The sequence below is a fragment of the Vipera berus genome (genome assembly GCF_964194415.1).
Source record: "Vipera berus genome assembly, chromosome: 1".
Classification (NCBI taxonomy): domain Eukaryota; kingdom Metazoa; phylum Chordata; class Lepidosauria; order Squamata; family Viperidae; genus Vipera; species Vipera berus.
The window spans coordinates 11,035,750-11,052,523 of NC_138202.1; the positions used below are offsets into that span (position 1 = coordinate 11,035,750).

At 44.2% G+C, this 16,774-nt stretch overlaps 2 protein-coding genes across 5 annotated transcripts in view; one reads left to right on the top strand and one right to left on the bottom strand.

The window, feature by feature from the left end:
- The window catches only part of UPF1 (UPF1 RNA helicase and ATPase), a 44,830-nt gene extending 39,154 nt beyond the window's left edge, over positions 1-5,676 (top strand). For 3 of the 4 annotated variants that reach the window (XM_081346117.1, XM_081346118.1, XM_081346119.1), the window contains exons 22-24: positions 713-930; positions 1,714-1,833; positions 3,170-5,676. In XM_081346117.1, the coding sequence (XP_081202243.1) occupies positions 713-930; positions 1,714-1,830 (335 nt within the window). In that variant the 3' untranslated portion in view covers positions 1,831-1,833; positions 3,170-5,676. The remainder of the gene's footprint in view (positions 1-712; positions 931-1,713; positions 1,834-3,169) is intronic. The other variant, XR_014028685.1, reaches the window with a different exon arrangement.
- Positions 5,677-6,948: 1,272 nt separating this feature from the next.
- On the bottom strand, positions 6,949-16,571 carry GDF1 (growth differentiation factor 1; the record flags this gene model as incomplete). Its single annotated transcript, XM_081318889.1, has 3 exons — positions 6,949-7,963; positions 10,984-11,238; positions 16,436-16,571. The coding sequence occupies 3 exons, from the start codon at positions 16,569-16,571 to the stop codon at positions 7,155-7,157; spliced, it is 1,200 nt and encodes a 399-aa protein (XP_081175015.1). The 3' UTR covers positions 6,949-7,154.
- Positions 16,572-16,774: the final 203 nt, after the last annotated feature.

Below are 16,774 nucleotides of genomic sequence, written 5' to 3' on the forward strand. Positions count from 1 at the left end.
ATTTTCCCAAACTGAGACTGTTGTGGAGGGCTGAGCCAATAGGCTGATGAAGGTGCATTGGCATGCACACCTACACATAGGTAAATTTAAAAAAAAAAGTTGCCTTCAAAATAAAAGCCATCCACGCGGGATGAACAGGGACAGTCAAAGGGCCAGAGGTGGCCAGGTCTGTTGTAGCATGACTAAGAGTTCCTTCACATTACATGTTTAATAGTTTCACGCGCACAGAATGGGATCTGTCCCAGATGTAGATATCACCTGCCTATTTGCAGGTCCAGTCTTGCCAAACAAAAGTTTTGTGTCTGTCTGTGTGTACAGGTAGCCCTCGACTTACAACAGTTCATTTAGTGACCATTCAGAGTTACAACGGCAGTGAAAAAAAAGTGACTTGGGACTGCTTTTCACACTTAACAACTGTGGCCGCAGCGTCCCCATGGTCACCTGGATCAAAATTCAGGCGCTTGGCAACCCGACTCATACTTAACGACGGTTGCTGCGTCCCTGGATCGTGTGATCACTTTTTTGCAACCGTCTGGCGAGCCGTCGGTGGATTCGCTTAACGGCTGTCTCACTAACGTCACAGCTGCATTGATTCACTTAGCAACCAGGGCAAGAAACCAGGGCAAAATCTCAGCTAGAACCCAGAAACGTTGGGCTCAACTGGGGTCGGACGTCGAGGACTTGCTGTGTTGAGATTTGGTTGCCCTTGCAGGACGTGGGAACCTGAAAGGCAAAGCTGGCCGTGGGGGGCGACAGAAGAACCGGTTTGGGATCCCGGGGGCCGGCCAGTCGAACCTGCCCAACAGCCAGGCCAGCCAGGATGTGGCCTCCCAGCCTTTCTCGCAGGGCCCTCTGACCCAGGGCTACATCTCCATGAGCCAGCCGTCGCAGATGAGCCAGCCCGGCCTCTCCCAGCCAGAACTGTCACAGGTAACACAAAAGTGTGCTTCTCAGTTGCCGCTTGGGGGGAAGGGGATTCTGAGCCGGTTCCTCCGAGACGTAAGCGCTGTTTGGGGAGGTGGCGGCACAAGTCTTGGTTGAAGGCCTTCAGAGAGGTTCCCTCGAAAGGCAAAAAAAACCATCTTTGCTTCCTGTGGCTGTGTGCGAGAAGTGCTCAGACTATTTACCCCCCGTGAATGCTAGCCGTCGTCGTAACCTGACGTCTGAAGAGTACAGGATTGGGAGGACTGCCTCGAATTGTCTTGTGCCGAGTCATTAGGAACCTCCTCTGATCAATCATTCATTTGAGAAATGTATTTACTGTCCGGCACAAGTGAGCTAAAGACTATAAGCCAGCGGTCCTCAACCGTGGCAACTTTTACGACTTGTGGACTTCAACTCCCAGAATTCCTCAGCCAGCTTTGCTGGCTGAGGAATTCTGGGAATTGAAGTCCACAAGTCTTAGAAGTTGCCACGGTTGAGGACCCCTGCTGTAAGGGGTCAGAACTGTGAAATATCCTTCTAGTCATCTGCTAAGCTGGTTCCTAAAACAGTTTTGAATCATCTCTTAGCCGTTTTAATCTTGAATTCTGCCGCTCTTCAGTCGCTTGTTTCCTCATTGTTTCTGTAAAATGGCCACTTGGGAAAAGGAACCTAAGTATGTCTTAGTTTGATCAGTATGTCTCACCTCATGGCTCAATAGATCTTTCTGCGTGGGGGAAAAAAAAATGCTGATTTGGAATTTTGTTTTGTTTTGTTTCTCTCTCTCTTCAGGATAGTTACCTTGGTGATGAGTTTAAATCTCAGATTGATGTGGCCCTGTCGCAGGATTCAACTTACCAGGGCGAACGTGCATATCAACATGGAGTGACGGGGCTGTCACAGTATTAGAGTGTAAGGTGGTTTAAGGGGCGAAAATAACTTGATAGTTTCATCTCTTGCCTTCTCAGCTGCTCTGAATAGTCAAGCAAGTTGGCAGATTGGTATTTTCCTGGATTGTTTTGCTTCTTTTTGCTTATTTAAGATTGCTAACTTAGGTTGTAATACTCAACTAGAGAAGCTAGAAAGAGGCTGAGGGCTATGAGAGAATAGCAAAATAATGGAGGTGGGAGGGACCTTGGAGGTCTTCTAGACCAACCCCCTGCTCAGGCAGGAAACCCTATATCATTTCAGAGAAATGGTTGTCCAATCTCTTCTTAAAAACTTCCAGTGACGGGCAGCACCCACAATGTTTTGAGGGAAGCTGTTCCACCGATTGATTGTTCTGTCAGGAAATTTCTCCTCAGTTGTAGATTGGTCCTCTCTTTGGTTAGTTTCCAATTCGCTTTGAGTTTTAGTCCCAAACTCAGGGGGAAAAAATTCCAAGATCACACAAAATTCCATTCCCCTTTTTTTCTTCAGATGAAATGCAACCCCGAGATTAGGTTCTGCTGAGAAAAACATCTTGCTTTTATAATATTTTTGAGATTTGAAAAAAACAAAAACAAAATGTCTTTCTCTGTCTCCTAAGTCTCCATTTGGGAATCCCCCTTTGAATATGAATGGGTAAATTTATGTCTAATCAAATGAAGCATTTCATATGAGGCATCATTCTGTAGTGAAGCTTCCTGTCACAACATATATTCCATTGGAGCTGGACAGCCAATAAATTGACATAAATAAATAAATATAGACAGTCTTTGAAACATTGAAAACCTTAATAGATGGGCCTGTTGATCAGGCTATCTCAATGGAATTGTCATGGAGAGGCAGTTGCTTTTTCCAAATTAAGTGCAGGCAAGACCCACGTATCAATTGTTTCTATCATTTTGGATGTTTTTTAATTAGGTAAAGTCCTCGCCCAGTTCTTTACAACTGTGAAAACAAAGAAACATTCTACTAACAGCCTAGTTAGTAGATTCACTTCAGCATAGTTTGATTCACATATTTGGGCCTCTTGGAAGAAAAAAATTGAGTAATATGAATGCCAGCATATGAGAAAGTGCTACTTTGGAAGTGGTGGCATTGTCTTCTTGGGTTAAGATTTAACTCTAGTTTTATTAATTCATTTATATTAACAATTTATATGCTGTCCCAACCCATTACGGCTCTGGGCAGCGTTATGCCAGTGACAACACATTGTTATGGATCAGTTATGCTCGTTCATTGGAACTACCTCCCATGAGAAAACTTTTCAGGAATTTAACCCAAACCTTCGGATGTTCATGACATTCTTCTTCTTCTCCTTTAGGTTGAAGGAGAAGAGCTAAGCTGACGTGGAGCTTAGTTCAACAGCAATTTATTCAGGGTAATAAAAATAAAATAAAATGGATACCTGTTTTCCACTGCTAAAACTGAAGCGACTCTGTGAGAGCAACAGGAGAGAGAGAGAGAGGGATAAAAAGAGAGTAACCAACGGAGAGGAGAAAGAAGAGCAAGAGAGCGAAAGAGAAAGAAGAGAGCCCACTGCTAGGTCACTGAGGCAAGGAGACTGACCGGAGAGATGGGAAGAGAAGCACCGGAAGACCCGACTGGCACCTCAACTGGGAGGGAGAACTAACTCGCCCTGGAAGAACTGAGTGGCCAGCGACGTTCCCCGTCCCCTGCCACCAACACACCCACTGGGAAAAGAGAGGAAGGGTCTTAGAAGAATCATTTCGTTCCGTTTGCACTGCAAGCAGGGTTTCACAGTTAGAACAGGTGGGGAGAGGAAAACACCCATCTCAGAGTTGTTCATGTACCAATCTCCGGGTTTTTTTGTTTTGTTTTGTTGGGAAGGAAGGAAGGAAAGAAGACCTGTTGGCTTTTTTTTATTTTTTTTTTAGGAACAAGCGCACCATCCAAGAGAGAAAAAAAAAAACGTCCTGAAGCTTGTGGGGAAGCCAGCTGTGACTGGGTACCCGACTCTGAGATGCGTGGGTTTTGCTGTCCAAAAACCTGGCTTTTGAGCCTCCTGCGGCTTCGCCCACAGTCCGAATGGGCTTCTTAACGGCAAGATGGGATGGTTCTTTTTTTTAAAGAAAAAAGGAATTAATTCAAAGAAGCACTGGATTTTTTTTTTTTTTTTGAAGTTTTGTCTCCGAAATTTAGTAGTGGACCTGGAGGAAAATCCTTGTTTTGAGATGCTTAAAAAACAACAACAACAACCCCATAAAAGATACACACACACACACACATATATATGTATCTATATCTGTATGTTTTAACGCAAGTTAGAATACCGATCTCTTCTGTGTGATTTCAGTCAGTCAAACTCTTCTTCTTGGGGGAGGCGCATCTTTGCAAGGAAGCCGATGCATCCTGCCAGTGCAGTGGAGAAATCAGAATGGCGGTGTCAGTTTTAATTGGTTCCTGCCTGGGCTCTTCTCTGGGCTGTTGGTTTAAGCTGCCTACGCTTTACAAAAGGGAGATGTGTATCTTGTGCCCTTTGGCCCCTGAGAAAGAAGAACGCTGGGATTGACCTTTTTTTTTTTTAAATTAGTTGCTGCCGACATTGGGAAAACTGTAGTGGAAACAGGGGATTATATTGGTTTTGAAGTAAAGCTTCTCTGATGATATATTGAGATAGTTTGGGGAGGAAAAGCAGGCAGATATTTTAAGGGTGGCCACTCTGGGGCAAATCCAATCTTTGGTATGGAGGGTATTTTTCTTGACGTTCTATATAGGGAGCTATGGAATGAGCATCAGAAGTTTAAACGAAGCTGGAGACCAGGTGAAGGTGCAAGACCCTCAGTCAGGCTCCTTTGATTTATCATTTCAAATCCCAACTGGAAAAGGACAATTTATTATTATTATTATTATTATTTTTTAAAAAACCACGAAAAAGTCACCTTGGCTCACCGCAGAAAGCATGCATTTCTGCATTTAAAAATGTGGAGAACGCCTGGCCTGTTAGCCTACAATTGGTTTGATTTTTTTCTCGCCACCAAAGGTGGAATTCCTTTATCCGAGACAAGTTTCACCAATTGCCCAGTTGTGCGATTTTTTTTTTTAAAAAATTACCAATCAAAGGGCTCTAAGCATCCGTTTTAACTTTTTGTACATGTTGAGGAATCCCCTACCCTAGCTTTACATGAATGAACTTTAGAGCCCCTACTTTAAAAAAAAAATAAAAAATTGGACATTTGTAATGTTCATTCCCAATTTTGCCCTACTGCCCTGCCCTCCCCCCCCAAAAAAACAAACCCTCAACACCATTATGCAAGAAAGCCTATTTGGCGCCTTTTGGCATTCCCTGGGCCTTGCTTTATATTGCAGGTTTTGGAAGGGGGGGGACACATGCATTGAAAATCTGCATTTGTTTTTATGAATTGAAAAGGTCTCCAGAGTTTAGACTTCTACCATGTGTATGGGAAAGGCCACCTGCCTGCCTGAAATGTGGAATCTTTATTCCAACTGTTGGAGAACTGCTTGTTAATTTCTTTTCTTCTACCATCCCCTTAGCTGTGTCGCTGTGTAGATTTTTGAGCTAGACTAAACGCTTAAACCTCTTTGTGCAATGTGATCCATTAAGTAAATGTAGCTCCCTGCTCCCACTATCTTCCTTACTCCTTCCCCTTCCCTCCTCACATTTCACTAGGTGGCGATACTTGCCTCTTCGTGATTATTTTTTCCCCTTTTGTAGCGGTTATAAAAATGCTGAGTTTCAATGCAAAACCCCACCAGAACATCAGTGCTAACGCGGTGCTGATTTTTTTTTCTGTCTGTTTTAAAACCTGTTTCTCATCAAATTAATAAAAAAAACGCTTGCATTCTGTGCCTGGGGCCTCGAAATTCTGATGTTGTTAACAAGTATAGCTATAAACCTTTCAGCCAGAACACTTCAATATTATGCACAGAGACATTCATCTTACATTTTTTAAATTGTACTGGCTTTTGCTGATTACCCTCTTAAGAAAGATTTAATAGTGTACTGTATTCCTGCAACCAGCACTCGGGAGCAAATGAACAAGTTTATCTTGCAAATTGTGCTGGAAGCTGGGACAGTATTTCTTTAATCTGTATCAAATGTGGCCACATCTAATCAATTTTTTTTTGTTAACTAGGGACAACTACAGCATATGCCATGCCTCATTTTATATTTTAAAATCCTATCCAGTCTCATTTCCAGCAAGATGCTTGTCCGTGCTATGTTTAGGTAAATGTAAAGGTTCCCCCGCACATGCGTGCTACTCGTTTCCAACTCTAGGGGCCGGTGCTCATCTCCGTTTCAAAGCCGAAGAGCCAGCGCTTGTCCGAGGACGTCTCCGTGGTCATGTGGCCGGCATGACTAGACGCCAAAGGCGCACGGAACGCTGTTACCTTCCCACCGTAGTGGTCCCTATTTTTCTACTTGCATTTTTACATGCTTTCGAACTGCTAGGTTGGCAGAAGCTGGGACGAGTAACAGGCGCTCACTCTGCTACGCGGCACTCGGGATTCGACCCGCCAAACTGCCGACCTTCTGATAGACAAGCTCAGCGTCTTAACCCACTGAGCTATGTTTAGTGGTTTGTAAAAGGTGGTGATTCTGAATCCAAAAACGTACCTCTGCATTTCTTGGTGGCCCTCCACAGCTAGCATTGATATTTCAGACGTATGTTCAGTGTTCCATGCAGAATTAAAATCAGATTATGATGACTGCTAGCTTTAAAAAATGTATGCAGAAGAAGCCCTTGATATGCCGATATCAAATACTAAGGATGTGCCCAACACAGAAAGCTTTGACTTATCAGCTGTATAAGAGCAACTGGTTGGCTAATTTATTAAATTATTGGTCTGGTCTAGCAAATTCTTCCCACATTCTTTTGATAGGCATAGTGCTTGGTGCTTAGTCTTATTTTAGAAATCAAGCAATTTGGTTTGAACAAACAGCACAAGATTCACAACCATTGTTTGTTTATTTAATCACCAAGATCATTGATAAAAGTTTTAAAATCAATCATACAAGGATTTAAAATATATTATTTTTGTAAAAACCCAATTTTGTTCATTTTGGCCCTAGGAATAATTAACAAATTACTTCGCTTACATTTAAAAGTAGATAAAAAGTAAGAAATAGCCTCCCTGTAAATTCTACACAACTCCAGCAATTTTTGACAAAAGCATTTTGCATCCCACTTGAAGACCCCACAACTAGCCACTCATAAGCAAGGAGATCATGAACTACATGACCACAACTGAACTGGTGACTCAAAGATACAGCAGGGAGAGGTTGGTGAAACAGCAATGGACCAAGGAGAATCTGGTGAATCAACTCACCGACAGCCACACTCATCCACCACCATATCCTCATAATGTCTCAGCACCACATTGTCACTGTTGTCATAGTATAGAACGGAGATTGGGGAAAGGCGGACTGGGACACAGCAAGGCTGAGGGGTCCCTTTGGGGTCAAGCGAATGCACGATGGTTTGCAAGATGGCGTGGTTAGTGCTGTTGAGTTCCTCGGTCAGAGGGAAAGGGCATTCGCCGAGGCAGTAGTTGGCCATGTAACCCTGAGGAGCAATGATCCAATTCCCCCAACCGACTTCAGTGAAGCTGATGTACAACCGGCGGGGTTTGCAAATGTTGCTGGCAGAGACTGGCATGTAGTAAGTGCTACGCCTCTTCCTGGGGCTTTTGCACTGCCCAGGAGTGAGGGAAACCACCAACAGTGAAGTGCTGACCATGGAATCAAGACTGGAACATAAGCTGCTCTCGGTCGACGTCGGGAGGCTAATTTCAAGGAACAAGCCCAAATTCATAGATGGAGTCTGCCATTCCTTTGCCACTTTGGTCAGGTTGAAGACAAAGGACTTGTGCAGGTGGACGAAGGATTGCTCCACCAGGAGTTGGCGGCTGTAAGGATGGGTAGACATGCCACGCAAGGTCATCTGGGGAGCCTGATACAGGCTTAACTCAAAGGGATGAACTGAGCTGGAACTCTGGTACTGGTTGTGGCTGAACTGAATCTCCAGCTGGGCCAGCATCAACTGTTCTCCTTCTTCCAGAGCAGAGAAATTAAAATATAGCCGTTTTTGCAGACATATCCAACTCAGGGGCTCTTCTTGGTGGATCAAATGTCCTAGAATGGGTGTAGAAATCAAAAGCACTTTAGGACCATCAGAATGTTACCAGACAGGAAGCATTTGGGCTAAGGGGAAAAGGGAACAACAATGCCATTCACTAAACATTTAGGACCAGAATTTTATTTATTTTTAGCGCCTTAACATTTGTAATCAGTTTTCTACCTATCCCAGCCTACCACAGAGATGCAAAGTCATTCCTGGGAGGAAGAAGAAAAAAAAGAAAAAGGAAGAGATCCATTGTAAATATACAGATAATCCTTGTTTAGTGACTGCCTTGTTTATTTATAAAATTTATAGGCCACCCTTCTTACCTCAAGGTAACGATGGTTTAGCAACCATTTGCAGCTACAATGGTGATGAAAAAGCAACAGGAAGGTCAGAAATGGCAATAATATTGACGGCAGTTGCTTCTTGCTCTTTTTAATGTGCTTAGTTTCATAATTTTACCATGATTTTTTTTATGTTGTTTTTAATTTTGATTGGGAGCTGCCCAAACCTGATTATAAAATGGGGGGTCTATATAAATGTTTTAAATCAGTAAGTCTGAGGAAACTCCTTAGGCCAAGGGGTCTTGAAACTTGGCCCTTTTATGACTTGTGGACTTCAACTCTCAGAATTCCTCAGCCAGGCGTGCCTGGCTGAGGAATTCTGGGAGTTGAAGTCCACAAGTCATAAAATGGCCAAGTTTCAAAACCCCTGCCTCAGGCAGAAATACGTTTGACTGGCATACCCCAAAAGCCCCCACAGCTAAAATAACCTTCAGGTGGGGGGGAAAACAATATATGTAAAATAAAGTTTCAAAATGTTGGAAAATTAAAATACTGCCCAGAATTCATGAGCTTGTGAACCTTCAGTCATAGCATGCACTTCTCCTCTGTGCTACACAAAAACAGACAAACTTCTACAGTTTTTTTCCAGGAGGGAGGCAGCTCATTGGATCTCCAGGGGGTGGGAGTACTAAAGTGTGTGTGGGGGGGGATTCCTGAAAAAGCCCACTTCCAAGATTTAATTTGTGGCAGGCGATCTCACAGCAGGGCTGGCTGGGGAATTCTGGGAGTTGAAGTCCACACCCGTGAAAGCTGCCAAGGTTGAGAAATGCTATCACAGGCACCAGGTATAGTAGCCTTCAACCACCATTGCTTGCCCTGCTACAATTTGTTACCAGCTGCAGCTTGCAAAGGGTTGGACTACAAGACCTCTGGGGTCCCCCTTCCAGTGCTATGATTCTATGTTCTGTGTCAGGGATTTCAAACTTGGCAACTTTTCAGATTTCTGGACTTCAATTCCCAGAATTCTCCAGTCAGCATGGGGAAGTTGCCAAATTTGGAGGCCCCATTCTACGTACATCACAGAACAATAATCCAACTGGGATGTGACTTAACATGTCAGAGACCTTATTACTCTTATTTAATTTCCGCAGATGCTCTAAAGCAGGGGTGGGCAATTATTTTCCCAAGGGGCCACATCCAAAATTGGGACTGTTGTGGAGGGCCGAACTAATATGGCCACCACTACCAGAGATCAGACAGGGACAATCAAAGGGCTGGATGTGGTCTGCTCTAAAGGGCATAAACCAGGGGTTGGCAACCTCGGCTCTTTTATGATTTATGGACTTCAACTCCCAGAATTCCTGAGCCAGCCATGCTGAGGGGAAAGGGAGAAGTTTCCAAGCTGAGCCATGCTGGCTCAGGAATTCTGGGAGTTGAAGTCCACGAGTCATAAAAGAGCCAAGGTTGCCTAGCCCTGCGTCTAGAGGCTTACCACCAAATAAAAGCAACACAATAAAACATTAACATTATAAATATTAATGTTAAAATTGACTTTTAAAAACATGGCAAGGAAAGGAGGGAGCAAGATGCACCCAGGGAGGAGGTGACTGTGGGGATTTTTTTACTCTTTGGGATCCCAAAATGATAACGTTGGGGGAGTAGAGAAATAGTGCCTCTTCCCAGTATGCAATATTTCTCTATATTTTTTTAAAAAATACCTTACTGGTAGGAATCCTATTTGGAAGACTATTTTGAAATGTGGATTAATTCAGTTTAGTTTAATTTTCCATCCCCCTCCCCATTTTCTCCTTCTTGTTAAGTAAAATGGTTCAAAAGATTAGCAATTCGATTGTATTACAAGGCATTATTTTGTCACGTACAGAAATATATTGTTGTGGGGTGTGGGGTTTTTTTGTCCACTTCTTCCCCACCCCCACCCTTTGTTTTCCTCTGTGTTAATTCTTTACACAATCGCCCATTTTCCCACGGCCGCTACATTCAACACCCACACAAGTTGCAATCAAGTACGCATTCGAACGGTAACTTTTCCAAATGCAATCATTTTTTTTCCCGTACCCAGTAATTTTATCGGAAATAACTGCTCCAACCCCAACTCGGGAACAGCTGAGATGCTGCCCCGCTATTTCTAAGGGCGATTGACCCTCATTATTTTGCTGGGCATTGATTTTCCCCCATTTCATTTATTTCACGAGGCATTTTTCTGTAACTGGAAGGCTGAGAGGACGAAGCGCATTGCTCGTCAAAACAAGGAGGAACTAGCCGTCGAGAGAGAGAGAGAGAGAGAGAGAGAGAGAGAGAGAGAGAGAGAGAGAGAGAGAGAGAGAGAGAGAGAGAGAGAAAGAAAACGGGGAGCATGTAAATTTAATAAATAAGGAGCTATCTTTCTCCAAACGCGCGCCTGGGCTGCCTCTAAATAAAACCTCAGAGAGGAAAGACCCAGCGGTTCCAAGTGGTAGTGATCGTACTCGGGGTTAACCCTGGGTCAGTTTCTGGTTGATCCGTGCACGGATTCGGAGTTGAATGAGATTTAAAACAAAACCAAACCAAAAAAAAAAAGATTCCCACGCTCCGGCTTAGGAACGAAGACGCATTGCGCGCGCGCGCCCTCTCCAAACGCTTCAGCTGCTCCTTGGATTAAAAAAAAGCCGGCGGAGAGTCGAGGAGGAGTTTAAAGCGCGCTCACACGTTTCACAAATCGTCCCCGATTCCGGTTGCCCTGATCTTACCTTGGTCGGGGAATAGCCGAATGACGTTCCCGGGGACTTGAAATTCCTCCACCCAACACGGGTTCCGGGACTCCTTGGACGCCTCGCTTCTTTTCTGGAACATCTTCCAAAGCCAAGGCGGCACCGGGGCGGGCGATCTGGGGCTGGGCCTGGCCTTCAGGCCCAGGGATCTCAGGAGCACCGTTTCCTGGGGGTGCAACGCCGCCCCGACCCCCGGGAAAATCCAGAGCAGCACGCCGAGCCCCACGAGGATTCCTAAGCTCAGAGATCCCATGGGAGAAGCGAGGGTCGAGGCGTCTTTCTAGTCCGGAGAGGAAAAGCCCGGGGCGCGCTGGTTGCCTAGGCAGGGAAGGACCTTCCTGGGGACTGGAGGGAAGCCGACCTGAGAAAGGGGAGGGGAAGATCCAGCCTTTTGAGCTTTGGAGGTGGGACACCCACCCCCCACCCACCCCACCCCACCCCACCCCCGTGGTCCAAAGGGCCTCTGGGGAGGAGCAGAAGCGACCCTGAGGCAATAATGGGCAGACCTCCCCCCTCAGCAGGGATGGCTTTCAGGTAAGAGTGGGGAGGAGGCTTCCTCTGATGCCCTCAGGCCACAAGCCACCAACAGATAACTCTTTAGCTACCAACGTCCATGGAGATTCTCAGTCATCCAGGTCATGGTTATCCCAAGGGTGTTTTTTCAGGAGGCAACTGGACTTGGAAGACGTTTCGCTTCTCATCCAAGAAGCTTCTTCAGCTCTGACCGGATGGTCAGTCTTTAGCTATCAATGTAAAACAAAAAAAACGAAACAAACCTTAATCTCTGAAGATGGGGTTTCGAGTTGGAAGGGACCTTGGAGGTCTTCTAGTCCAACCCCCTGCTCACACCGGAAGCCCTATACTATTTCAGACAAATGGTCGTCCAAGCTCTTTCTTAAAAACCTCCAGTGTTGGAGCACCCACAAGTTCTAGTGGAAAGCCATTCCATGAATTGTTCTCACCGTCAGGAAAAATTTCTCTTTAGTTTTAGGTTGATTCTCTCCTTGATTAGGTTGCACCCGTGGCTTCAGAACAAGAAGCAATGGATAGAAACGAATCAGGGAGAGAAACAACCTCAATTAATCCACCATTAACCCATCAATCATAGTACCTATTTAAAAATGCTTTCCGTAGGGTTGGCCCGTGGCTATGTGCTGACACCACACGGGCCCTTTCCTTGGCAAAAAGAGTGTTGGCTGGGACCCTGGTGGTGTCCCAGCCAGTTACAAAAGCAGATGAGGAAAGCATGTAACCAGGATGCAAGGCTTGGATTTAACCTTGGTGTATTACGTCCATGGGGATTCTCAATCATCCAGGTCATGGTTGTCCCAAAGGTGCTTTTTCCAAATGGAAACTGGACTTCCTTGGTTTTTTTTCTTTGAAACTGTTTCACTTCTCATCCAAGAAGCTTCTTCAGTTCAGAAGAGATGCGAAATGTTTTCAAAGGAAAAAAAAAACAACCCAAGAAAACTTGGTTATTTGAGCTTGCCGGCTTGGACTGAGGGATTGGGATCTTTTTAAATTTTAAATTTTTAGAATGTGTTTTACTTGTTAGGGCTATTTAATTTAATTTAATTTAAACTTTGCATGTTGTATATTGTATATTGTGTTTTAATTGCCCTGTACACCACCCCGAGTCTTTCGGGAGAAGGGCGGTATATAAATCCAAACAAACAAACAATAAATAAATAATAAATAAAGTAAGTAAGTAAGTCCAGATGATTGACAATCTCCGTTTAGACATAATACACCAAGGTTAAAGCCAAGCTTTGCATCCTGGTCACATGCTTTCCTAACCAAGAGACCCCAATATACGTTTGGGACTTCTTAATTTTCTTTATGGCTTGGCCAGTTTGTGACCAGTGCATCCTGTGAAGAGTCTGGTCTAATGATTAAGGCACCAGGCTAGAAACTGGGAAGCTGTTAGCCCCACCTTAGGCATGAAAGCCAGCTGGGTGACTTTAAACTAGTCCCTTTCTCAGCCCAAACCACCTCACCTTACAAGCTTATGGGGAAAATAGGAGCAAAGAGTACCAAGTATGTTTTGCCACCTTGGGTTACCTAATAAAAATAAGGTGGGAGAAAAATGAACCTGGGTCCAGTGTCTGATGTGAAAATAAAGCCCTTAAAATGCTGATGAAACCTTTGAAGAACTTTGAAGCTGTTTTTTTTTTGGAAATGCAGAGTGTGCTTGAGGCTGTTGCTTTACTTTGCAAGTTGCTGGCTTCCTGCATTTATCTTTCATTCAGATAATCTTAAAAAGAGATTAGATAGGTTACATTGAGGATCCTGGAGGGATAATAAGATCTTGTGGAAACTTTACACCCTAATAATGCTATGATTGGATTAAGCATTTGCAAATCGCAGTCCATTTAGATATACAGAACATCATCCTGAAGAAGGAAAAATTTACATACGTACAGTTGTGGCAGAAGGGAAGGAGACCAGGGTTAAGAAAAGAGAGTGAAGAAAGGAAAAAACGCTCGGTAAGAAAGCTGCAGGCATATTGCAGAGACTTGTCCAAATCCAGCCATTCTGGAAGGATTTTGTGAAGTCAACTGTTGTGAGAAATGTGCTGCAGTGAACGTTGATTTATTGACTAGCTAGAAGATCATTGCCTTTTCTATACAGGCCTTTCTTCCTCTTTTTCACAACAACAACCACAGTAGTTTCTTTACAACCCTGACCTTGCCTGAAGGGGGAAGTACATCCATTTGCATTAGAAAGGCCGTTTTGCCTTCCATTTAGCTTTTGCTGAACAAGGATTAGAGACATTAACAAATAGAAAGGGTTTAACCCACAGCAGTCCTAATTTTTATATTTCTTTTTTTTTATCATATTGTTAAGCCAAACCTGGCCCTTTTATGACTTGTGGTTTTCAACTCTGGGGATTTCAATTCTGGGAATTGAAGTCAAGTCATAAAAGGCCCAAGTTTGAAGACCCCTGTTATAAGCTGTCCAGAGATGCCCCAGATAACGAAATGGGCGGTATATAAATTAATTAATAATTATTAGTCCTACGGCAGGAAGTGGTAACCTGAGATTGCATCGTAGCTCTCTTGCAATATTGCTTCCAGCTATATTTTTCTTCAAAGGCTTGACATCATGAAAAGTGAAAACTTAACCTCTAAAAATGGATCACCCCAAACTCAAGAGAAAAATAAAGTCTCCCGTTTCATCTGGCCATGTTTATCATTCCTCCCCCCCCCTCCCCCATCTTTCTAAAAAGAAATTAAAACATCCCTCTGCCCCCAGATGTTCGCCCAAACCGGCCAGTGACTTTCAGAAACTTGGCTGGTGTCTAAATCACATGTAGTTTAAGATTTCAAGCAAGGACATATTGCATCTCTTCCTCCATTTTCCCCCCTCACAATTATCCTATGAGGTAAGTTGGAGGGGGAGGGAAGGAGGCAGGTAGCTGAAGTTTCTGCAGCCTCTAGGGTTGAGAACAGATTGCAACGTGCACCTCCCATTTCCTAGTCCAGCATCTTTTCTGATCCACCTCACAGCCTCTGAAAGGAATTCTTGCCCACCTTGATGTCTCCGGAAATGCCATTTTGAGGCCTCCCCCTTTCTGGGGCCATGAATCTTCACATCCCCCTGATGCAACCCGTTCCCATGCAAAAAAAGTGCCCTAGTTATGCACTTCAAAGCCCTTTGCTGCCGTAATCTTGCAGACTGCGAATTTGCTACTCCTCCACCCTTTTTCATCTAATCTATTTTACCTAACCTTTGCAGACATCAAAGTCAGGATTTTTTTTCCATCCTGTGGAAGTCTCACCCCACCCCCCAAAAATCCTGTTAACCTCTGCCCTTGGGGCCCTTGTGTGGTTCTGTCCCCAAAGCATAGTTGCAGCCAGCTGCACCAGTATTTTGGGTTGGTTGAAGGGGCTGTGGAGGGATGCCAGTTTTGTGGGGTTACAGATGTTCCTACCAAGTCACAGAGCTTATGTGATCTATTGGTGAAGTAAGAATGCTTTTTAAAAATCTTGTGTTCAGGCATGAAACTCTTTGGGCCACTTCACAGGGCTGATGTGAAGATAAAGGCAGAGCAGGAAAGAACTTTGTGCCTGAGCAGTGTGATATATCCAAGCATTAGCTGGATTCAGTGGCAAAGGTGCTCCAGTATGGTAGAAATGAGGAGATCCAGGTTGAAGTCCCTCCTCCAACCTCAGGTGTTCATTGGCTGATTTTGGGACAGTCCCTCCTTCTCAGCCAATCAGATGTAGTAGGGCAGAGGATTCAAATCCTTCTCAAGTACAGGTTAAACTCACACATTCAGCACAGTCTACCTCACAAAACTGTTGCGATAAAACACACACACACACACACACACAATCTGCCTTGAGCTCTTTTTTAAAAAATCTAGGATATGAATCGTCTATGGAGATTCTCAAGTCATCGAGGTCATGGTTGTTCCAAAGGTGCTTTTTCCAAAAGACAACTGGACTTCCTTGGGGCGGTTTTTTCCTTTGAAAATGTCTCGCTTCTCGTCCAAGGAGCTTCTTTAGTTAAGAACTTTAAAACTGAAAAAACGTCTTTGGATGAGAAGCAACACCCCCCCCCCCAAAGAAATCCAGTTGCCTTTTGGAAAAAAACAAATTTGGGATAGCATGTGAATTGAATAATTGTATCACTTGCAAATGTTGTCTATGATGGGTGCAGAGATGCAGCTTTGGCTGCACCATGTTGCACTTGTTTTAACCTTTGGAAACATTCCAAAATTTTATTCATCCCCCCCCCCATTTTCCAAGTGTAACACTAACATTCTGCCATTTTAACCTCTTAGCAGCCCTGTAATGGGGAGAAACGGAGAAATTCCATAGCTGTGGATAAACAAATGTTCATCTTTAAGCACAACTCAATGCCTTCATGCTGACAAGAGCATTCTGGTGTGAAAGGGGAAATTCTAAATTCTAAGTATGGCTTAAATCACAGCAGATGGCAGCAATTTCATTGGTTGCAAAAAAAAAACCCCAAATGTAACTATCTAGGTTAAAAACCTAGCTGTTTGAGGGGAAAAAACACCAGAAAAGCAATGGTAAACCACTGCTAAAAAACTTTGTATTTTGGCAAGCGTGATCTTAGAATCTTTCCATTTTAAAAATCATACTGAACTATATACTTGATTCATTTTAACTGCATGTATATTCAGTGGAAGCAAAGTTAATTCTTGGCCTTGCTGCGCCCACGACTTTTTATCTGTCCCCTTCCTACTTGCCTTTGCATTAAATGTGGGTCATAGCCCGTTGTGTATTGGGAGTCCTCGACTTATGACCATAATGGAGCCTGACCATTACAGTTGGAAGTCATGATGACTGTTAACTGAAGCATCCGTGTAATCACCTCAATTACGATCCTTCCGTCTCTATACTCTCCCTGATGAGGTCATTAAATGAATGTGTGGGTCATTAAGTGGAGTATGGGGTACCTTGGGGAGGCCTAGCGCAGGCCTTGCTCTGGGCTTCCTCCATCCCAAAAAACCCCGTGCTCCGCTTCCCTTGATCCTTCCCTTTGGCGGTCATCACAGACCCGTTGGGCCTGCTTCTCATGCCACTGGGCCCCATACCCAATTCAATGTGGCTGCCTCAGAAATGGCAGTCGCTTTCAGGATCACATCATGAGGCCCAGCAACGGAACCGCCTGTCCTCCTTCCTTAAGCCCAGCTCTGGAGATCTTTCAAGTTAAGCAAGGGAGAGGGTGTGGGGCCTAGTAGGATGGGAAGCAGGCCCAAGGCCTGTAGGGATCTGGTGTGGGGGGAATAACGGGT